Genomic DNA, 9,498 nt, shown 5'->3' with positions numbered 1-9,498 from the left:
CTAAATGGACACAATGGCTAGAGTTAATTGATCGAAAGGCAGGAGGCAAGAGCAGGACCCTTTGGAGCATCCCACGTGAGTGCAGGGTTCCAGGGCATTGGACCATCATCATCCACTCTTTCCTAGGCCATAAGCAGGATGCTGGATGTGATGCTGAACAGCCAGGACATTAACCTGCGCTCACTGGGAAATCTTGTGATTGCAGCTAGAAGATTAGCCAATTGTGCCATCGTGCCAGTCCCTCATTAAACTTTGAAAAGCTGCATTAATAAAGTACAGATGAATCGAAAAATCAGGAGGAAAAAGTTAATAATTCTGCATGTTCATAGTTCAGTGTATCTTTCTGTTACATGGATTTATGTACAAATATTTATGCATTTTTTACGAATACATAAATAGGTTCAAGTTACTCTGAAAATTGTTTCTCTCAAGTTAAGACACATATATTAACTATCCTGGGCAGGCTTGCCTTGGTGGTTAAGACACCATCTTAGATGCTCATATCTCATATTGTAGTGTCTGGGTTCATGTCCTGCCTCTACACCCAGTCATGGCTTCCTGCTAATGAGTGCCCTGAAAGGCAGCAGGTGATGGCTCCACTACTTGGGTCCTGTACCAGACATGGGAAACCTAAATCAAATTCCTAGCTCCTGTCATTGATAACTTTTTTTTAAAATTATTTGTACTTAAATACAGATTTATTAGGAGAAGGAGAGAAAGAGAAGATCTTCCATCCTCTAGTTCACTCCCTAAATGGTCACAATGGCCAAAGCTGAGCCAATCTCAAGTCAGGAACCAAGACCTACTTCCATGTCTCCCACATGGGTGCAGGAAGTGCAGGATCCCAAGGTGCTGAGCCATTCTCTGCTGCTTTCTCAAGCATAAGCAGGTAACTGGGTGGGAAGTGGAACAGCCGGGACACAAATCAGAGGTCATATGAGATTTTGGCACTTGGAGGTGGAGGATTAGCCACTTGAGCCATCGTACCAGGTCCCTAGCTCCTGTATTTGCTCTGGCTCTGACATTTGATGTATGCAATCAATGAATAACCCAGTGGATGGGAGATATTGGTCTGTCTTTCTGCCCTTGTCTCTCTGCCTAAAATAATATAAAGTTTAACAAAAAAAGTACCTTTTTTGATTTATGAAAATCCCAGGTAAATAAATCTGAGTTGGATGAATATATAAATGAAAAATGTGTCAAAATAACTTAAAATGATGGCACAGACATTATAATTAGACTACATCTCAAAATATCACACATGTTTGTAAGGAAAAGACATTAGAAACAAAGCCTCTTAAATGTTAGAATAATTTTGATAACAGCTATGACAAGTGACACTTGAATCATATACCTTTGGAATTTTGGTAATAGAATACATTTTTACTGGTAATAATGACTATAAAAGCACTGGTAAAGATTACAGGTGATTGGCTAGCTTTTTTTTGTAAGATTTATTGATTTTTTTGGGCGCAGGGGCGGGGAAGGTAGATAGACTCAGAAGGAGATACAGAGAGAAAGATCTTTATCTGCTGGCTCACTCTCCAAGTGGCTAAATAGCTGAAGCTTAGCCGATCCTAAGCCAGGAGCTCGGAGCCTCTTCCAGGCCTCCCACATGCGAGCAAAGTCTCAAGTCCTTAGACCATCCTCCATTGCTTTCCCAGGCCACAAGCAGGGAGCTGGATGGGAAGTGGAGCAGCCAGGCCATTAACCAGCACCCATATGTGATCCCAGCACATGGATGACAAGGATTTAGCCACTGGACTATCACATAGGGCCCTATGGACTAGCTTTAAATACTTAAGCAATAGAAGAGGAAGAAAAGTAATCCTTTGCTTTTCAGAATGAGCCCCATGAGAACAAAAAAAGTGAGATGGAAGGAAATTTCCCAACTTTTAAAAAACATTTTTTGCGGTAATTTGATTATGTATGATTGTAAAAACCTTCAACTTATGTAAATAGATTGAATAAACATTTGATATGCACTGTTAGGAAATTGGTAATACAGTGTTTCTGTACCTTGAGATCTTCGATACTGAGGTTGGTGCTTTGAGCATCATCAGATAGATTTCCAATCAGACTTCCTCAGTTTAAGGACTTTTCTCATTTGTTCATTCATCAAATGATAAAAACAGTCACTCATTCATGAAGCCTTGGCTTTTCTGTGTTTATTTAAAGCATGTAGGATTACTTTGATGAAATGTGAAATTTAGATCGAGGTTAGGAAGGCCGACTTACTTAAAGATTAATTGCTAAGACCCACTCATGTGTCCCTAGGCAGACACTTCAATATCTGCATAACCCTCTTTTGCTAGCATGTAAAGTGAAGATAATTACCTGTAACTTTCTAATCAAGACCATCAGTTATTAGTCCATCATCTTATTTTAATCACTACTTTATCTTAACATACACACTTACTTGAAGGTTGAAACTGCATTTTATTGGTTTGTATTCCTAAATATTTATCACAATGACTATTACATGTGTACCCAATAAAATTTCTATCTCTGTAATTTGTTAATGAAAATATTCAGAAAATGCAAAGTGCTAAGCAAATGGAAGCTGTTTGGGGAAGCAGGTGGAACCCTAATCTCTCTTTTGGGCCTGGCAGTTCTTACCTGAAGCTCTAATGGCTCCAAGTAATCAATGCCAGTCCTTAGAGACAGACTGGATACATTCTTTCAATCTTCTAGAAGTGCCCTAACTCCAAAAGGCTTGGGTTTCCTTTGGATTATCAGGTATTCACTGTTATACATTGCTATGCTTATGTTGCCATACAGTTACTGCCAAACACATGTAAAAACAAAACCCACCAACCAACCAAACCAAATTGCTGAGTATTTTCACTGAAGCGCATTTTGTATGTATTCACCTGCTTCTGGTTTGTGTCACTTTCCTGTAAGTACAGCATTGAACTACTGAGCTCTGACCATGTACCAAGATTATGTGATCACATGCATTCGTTTTTTTTCGGACACTTCTGTGCTGTGGATATTACTGTAATTCTCATTTTGCATGCATTTCAAGTTGTGTGTGCGGGGAACCCAGATTTTGTCCAGTCACAGTTAAGAGGGGTAGTGCCTACATGCAAGCCTAGTTCTCCCAACTCCTGACCACTATGCTAAGTTCACTCTTGATCAATTGCTTCAGTCACTATTTTTTATGCTAATGTCTTTTTCTTTTGGGAAAGAAAAACAAGAATTCCAAAGCTGATTCAGCTTAATCATGGATTATCTATTTCATACCTCAACAGCTGCCAAAACTTTAACTGGGTTAAAATGAAAATTCTGGTAAAGAAAATTCTATACTATTCCCATTTATGAAATATACAGAATTTGGAACAAAGTTGTTACTTGCCCATATAATGGGATTATATTTAATCCCATTTTAAAAAGCAAATCCACCGAAAATGCTGTTAAAATTATGTACTAAAAACCAGACATTTCATTTAAAATACTAATGACCTGGGAACCAGGCACAGTAGCCTAGTAGCTAAAGTCCTTGCCTTGCATGTACCAGAATCCTGTGTGGGCGCTGGTTCGTCCTGCATGCTCCACTTCTCATCCAGCTCCCTGCTTGCGGCCTGGGGAAAGCAATGTCCCCAAAGCCTGGGGACCCTGCATCCATGTGGGAGGTCTAGAAGAAGCTCCTGGCTCCTGGCTTCAGATCAGCTCAGCTCTGGCTGTTGCAGCCACTTGGAGAGTGAACCAGTAGATCCAAGATCTTTCTCTCTGTCTCTCTTTCTCTCTGCAAATCTGACTTTCCAATAAGAAAAACAATAATAAAAAAATACTAACAACCCTAAAACAGGAAATATTGTTAGCTCAAGTTTAAACCAAGACTCTTTTCTAATAACTAGTATTTATACAAGATGGTAACTATTCAGTCATCAAAATGGTTGACAATTATAACTATGCTGCTTGCTACTATGAAAACTAATGATTTTTCTATTTATTTTTCCTTATAGCAAAATATTATTATATAAAGTTAGCAAATCAATTACATTAAATACTTTATTATGCAATGAACAGAAGAGCAGAAAGTTACAATGAAAACCATGTTAGAGTGCTGAAGATCACCTTTTTCCACACTTAGCTCACACATCAAGCATAGTCTGAATTGCCCTGAAGTTGTATGCTGACGAGAGTGTAATACTTTTCTTAAGAATTGGCAGCACGAATAAGGCAAAAGCATAACTCAGTATAGAAAACTTACTTCATTTATAAAAATAGTAAGAATGTCAATGTTTTATTTGCCACAGGGGTAAGGAGAGAAACAGTGAAATAAATCTGATAGCATGACTCACACTTCATTACAAGTGATTTTCCCAAATTCACAGCTTTCACATTTGGTTGAATTACAAAGAAAAAAAAAACACTAAAAAAAGGAAATTTCACACGATGAAAGTAGGCCAAATCACAGGATCCATCTAAATGAGAGTTTAAATGAGTGCACTTTTCTACATGGAAAATATTTTCCTTACTTTAGTGAGCTTCAACAACTTACTATATGGTAATAAGTCCTGGACTGCATTCAGAGGCCTCTTCTATCAGTCTGTTTCATAGGAATTACAAAGTATTATGCAGCACACATAAAACATTTTTGCCTTAACGCTGAAGACAAACTTTTAAATCAATACTGCTTGTTTTTCAGATTTTTTTTTAATCCATGTACCTTCTCAGTGTCTTACACCTGATATAAAATTACAAAGTCCATTTTACTTAATGGACTAACACGTTCACCAACTTTAGCACTTCATGCAAGTTTTAAGGTTAGGGCTATTTAAGCACCTTCTTCGTCTGCTTTTCTTTTTCACGAGTAGTTAACTTTATTTAAAAAAATGAGGAACAAGGGTGACAGCCTAAAGCCACCTAGCAACAGAAGGAATTCAGGAGGAAACAGGGATCTGGAAGGAGGTTAAAGCCGTAATTCAAGTTTCTCAAGTTGAACGGAACCTTTTCGCCTTTCTGCAGAGGAGCTTCTGACTTGGACAATGCGTCAGGTGGCAGCTTTGTGCATGGACCCTTCATACAACTGACATTTCCATTCGTGTCCCACCCCCCAGAAACAAAACGAAAGGAAACACCAAGTGCTTGGTACCACGTTTCTGAGGCTTAAACGCCCTTTAACAAGCACAAAGTACTGGTTGTTGCAAAGTCACTTTTTAAATAAACACCACTAGAAGCACATCTCCTCAAACGGAGACAGGAGTCCTGCTCCCTTCCCAGGAGCCCTGAAGGAAAAGGAAGACAGAGACACTGCCCCCCTACTGTGCATTTCGGAAACACCCTTTCCTCCAACCCCCCAGACCTCTCCCACTCAAGTCAGGCGGCCCTGGAGGTAGCTGGGAGAAGATGCTGGTGCTCAGTCCTCCATGGCAAAGTCTTTGGTCTTTTCCTCCTGGTCCCCCACTTTGTAGCGCAGCAGCACGCGCAGGCGACGAGGATTGTCCAGGGAGGGCAGCAGGGTGATCTCTCCGGAAATGTCCGTGTCTTGCTCCACTTGTACCGGCTCGTTCAGGTAGAGAAGCGCCTGCTTCCAGTGCGTGGCAGGGTGAAAAGGCGAGGTGGACAGCACCAGGGGTTTCTCAGAGTCTCCACCAGGGAAGGTCACCTGGAACCAGATGGCAAAGCCATGCAGGGGCGCTGAGCCGTAGCTGCTGCAGCGGAAGCGACCGCCCACGCCAGCCTCCAGCTCCTGCTCCAGGCCGGCTCGGGCCAGATCGAGCTGAGCAAAGCGCTGCGGCCGGGCCAGCACGTCCTCGCCAGACAGGCCCTGCACCACAATCTCTGAGTGGCCCATGAGGCAGCGCGTGGCGAAGCTCTCCAGGCAGCTCATGTCCACACCGTAGTGCTGCTTCACCTGGCTCCAGAAGCCCAGGCGCCATTCCAGCATCTGGTCGCTTATGGGGGCCACGAACAGCTCGGCGGAGGCCGGCAGCAGCAGACCGCCCTCTTTCAGCCACTTGGTCCGCGCGTGCAGCACGGAACTCAGCATCGACTCGTGCAGCAGTCCGTAGCCCATCCATTCGCTCACGATGGCGTCCACTTGCTCCGGCAGCTCCACCGTCTCCACGGGCCCCGGCAGGACGTGCACCCGGTCCTCCAGCCCGTTGAGCCGCACCACTTCGCGGGCCTGTTGCCAAATGGCGCTGGCCTCCACGGCGTACACGCGCCGGGCCCCGGCCTGGGCACAGAAGACGCTCAGAATCCCGGTGCCCGCGCCCACATCCAGCACGGTCTTACCTCGCAGCGCCGCCCAGTTCCGCAGGATACCCAGGCGGTAGGCGTCCGTGCGGACGCGGTCTGCGATCATCTCCTCGTGGACCGACACGTCCGAGTAGCACTCGTAGTACAGCTGGTCCCGTTCCCGCTTAGTCCTCCGGGGTCGCGGCACGGGCACGGCCGCCTCCAGCGCCCCGCCATCCTCCTCCTCCGCTCCCGCCCCTCCGCCGCCGACACCCCCGGACTCGAGCCTCCTTCTCTTGGGGAGCGACATCTTGGCGGCTCCGACCGGCTCCCAGCGGCGTTGCGCGCTCCGACGCGGCTCCGGAGCGCGAGGGCTTCTGGTACTTGTAGTGCGCGCTCGCGCCTCCGGCAGGGTCGCTCCGCCCGCGCCCGCCGAGGTCTCCTCCCCTAATCCGCTCTCTTCAGCTTCCTCCTCACCACACCCCGTTCTGATTCCTTCAGTCCTCGGCTCGGCAGTGTTTTTACTCTTTTCCTGAGGTAGGCAAGTCCACCGAAGACTAAAACTCCACTTTGCTCAACTTAGTGGCTGACCCATTCGATTGTGGTAGCCACACAGTGCCTTAGAGGGATCATCCTGTCCCTCAGAGCTCGTCAAACCAGGTGTGAGAATTGCGGTTTTGTTTGTTTTTGGTGTAGTGGATATAAAGGGCCACTGGACCAAACCAAAACCCAACAGTGCAAAATCTTGGTTCTGGAGTCATTGTGACCACTAACTGAATGATCCGAAGAAAATAAGAGAAAGGCCTTTTCTGTCTTTAAATTAATCCCTTCACTCCATCAGCAATGCAGGCTTCCTTTCAGTTGAAGAGTGTATTTCAGAAGAGCAGTTCCCTCACACCGCTGCTCTGCCCTTTGTTGGGTCTGTGGCTCATTCCAGAAGTCCTGGGAGAGTGGCTACCCCTCCCGTACCTCCCCCACCTCCAAAAAGTTTGGAAAGCAACAGTGACATGGCGTGATACAGTGAAACCCATCCTTAGATGTATTCTGGTCATGAATCATAGTATTTTTCACAAAAATAATGGAGTCCTTTTTCCTTTCTGATGGCTTTTCCCACTGTGGCTCAGTTTTTCCTTTGTGTCTCCCTGTTGGTGCAAGATTGGTACTCACCTCTTATGTATTTTTTTTTTCTATTTTTCCCTCGTAGATCCTCATCTGTTAATCTGTTCCCTTTACATTGCTCATAATGGAAATGAATTTTTTTTAATGTGTGGCACATTTATTTTTAGCACTGAGAGTAGCAATTTCCCCTAGCTTAAAAAAAAATCACACAGAATAAAATTCACTTAATTTTCTCTTGGTATCAAAATGTCCACTTAAGTCACCAGCCTATATTACTTTCCTGGGGAGAAAATTATTTCTTTCACTCCATTCTTTATGAATCTGTGGTCAATAGAGTAGTTTTATTGATGTGGTATCCTTAGCTGTACTTCTAACTCAAGAGTCGATTATGGATGCTTATTAGAATTCTCCAAAGAGTTCTTAAAATGTACCTATGCCAGGGTCCAGCTCAGGCCAATTAAATTAGAATTACTCAGTAGAATCCTGGCATCTAATTTTTAAAAGCTCCCCAAGGAAAAAAATGTGCAACCAGGGTGAGAATCACTGCTTTTGTCTAAAATGGTCTGAGTTTTGGTTATTTACTTGCATTCGATATTTTTTTTTTCAGTAGCTTAGGCTCAATCACTTAAAGCTAATTTTTTTCCCTCTTTTTGCATAGAATAGTAAGCTTATTTTCAGAAAATTGGAACTGATTATGGTATCTGGAATTAAAGTTGTAAATATGACCACTTTACATTTGCACTGCTTTTTTAAAAAATCCATTATTTATTTGAAAGGATTACATAGAGTGAAGGAGAGACACAGAGACGTAGTGTGAGAGAGAGCTTCAAACAGCAGAACTGAGTGGATACTAAACCAGGAGCCAGGAGTTTCTTCGGTTATCCCATGTGGGTACAGGGCCCAAGCACTTGGGTCATCCTCTGTTGCTTCCTCTGGCCTAGAAACAGGGAGCTGGATTGGAAGGGGAGCAGCCGGGGCTCAAACTGGCGCCCATGTGGGATGCTGACATCACAGGAAGAGGCTTAGCCTGCTATATGCCAAGGCGCTGATCCAATATATTATTTATAGGCTGTTGTTTAGTTTATATTTCTCCTTTTCCCAAAATGTCAGTTTCTCCTTTTAAATGTGTTCACTCCTCCACCTCATTTTCAATTCACTTCCTTGTGGCCTCTTTTAAGAAAATTCTAAATATAAGTTTTGTTGGTTCTAACTCCAAAATATATATTGGATCCATCTGCTTCTATCTATTTTCACTGTCAACATGCTAGTCTAGTTCTTCATCTTTGCTTCACTATAAACGAATACCCTGGGGAATCACCCCGCTTTTAATCATACCCCATCTAATCTCTTCTCCAGTAGCTGCAAGAATGAGTTTTTGAAAATCCAAATTAGAACATGCCATTCTCTGGGTAACCTTCCATATCAGATAACAGTCCAGTAACTTCAGTAACTTCCTGTGAACACCTCTCGGGCTTCAGATACACTGCTCCTCTCATAACCCACATGTTTCGTAGTCAGATCTGCATTTTTGCTCTTCCAGTACCTTGGCATTTCCCTGCGACAGCATTTTCTCATTTCCTAATTCTCAAATTTTGCAGTATGAGAGAGGACTTACCTGGCTACTTTAACACTTTCTAAACCTAAATATCACTTCATTTATAGCTTTTATTACTGTGTGTATGCATTGACTTTTTCTCTTCTTTAAACAGTATAAACTTGGGCTTCTGTTTCACCACCATGTAGTCTGGAGCACTGGAACAGGACCTGCTACATGCAAAGTGCTCTGTAAGTAGTCTGCAACAACTTTGTGATTGTTTATCTGCGGTACTTGTTCAATGGTGACAGTTTGTCTCAGGTCACCTTTGGGGTGCATCTGTATAAAACTGGTTTAAGATAGCTTTAGAAATATGTATATAGTTTAATCTAAAGAGAGTTTTCTACTGAGAACCACTGAATGATTTTAAGTAGATTTTAGTTTTTTCTCTAAACATTGCAGCTCAGAAGCAAACCACACAGATGGAAGAAAAGGTGGAACTACACTGGTGGAGAATTCTTTGTTATTAATTCAGCAGTTTACTTATGACATCATTCTAATGCTCAACTCCAGCATATTTCAAACAAATGGATCTTGGGTTGATATAGTACATCTTGGTCAGCATTTAAAAGGATGAAATAGATTAGAAAATGTCA

At 43.1% G+C, this 9,498-nt stretch overlaps 1 protein-coding gene across 1 annotated transcript; it reads right to left on the bottom strand.

Annotated features, from left to right (window-relative positions):
- Positions 1-4,000: 4,000 nt before the first annotated feature.
- On the bottom strand, positions 4,001-6,519 carry PRMT6 (protein arginine methyltransferase 6). Its single transcript, XM_040998946.1, has one exon. It carries the CDS (start codon positions 6,497-6,499, stop codon positions 5,366-5,368), a length of 1,134 nt encoding a protein of 377 aa, XP_040854880.1. The 5' UTR covers positions 6,500-6,519; the 3' UTR covers positions 4,001-5,365.
- Positions 6,520-9,498: the final 2,979 nt, after the last annotated feature.

This window comes from Ochotona curzoniae, unplaced genomic scaffold, assembly GCF_017591425.1.
Source record: "Ochotona curzoniae isolate NIBS_2020 unplaced genomic scaffold, NIBS_Ocur_1.0 scaffold_1037, whole genome shotgun sequence".
NCBI lineage: Eukaryota > Metazoa > Chordata > Mammalia > Lagomorpha > Ochotonidae > Ochotona > Ochotona curzoniae.
Note: the sequence above shows the minus strand (reverse complement) of the source record. Positions and strands in the feature narration are given on the sequence as shown.

Bases quoted from the DNA above. Each gene is read 5' to 3' on its own strand.
- PRMT6 (XM_040998946.1), bottom strand. From the start codon at position 6,499: ATGTCGCTCCCCAAGAGAAGGAGGCTCGAGTCCGGGGGTGTCGGCGGC.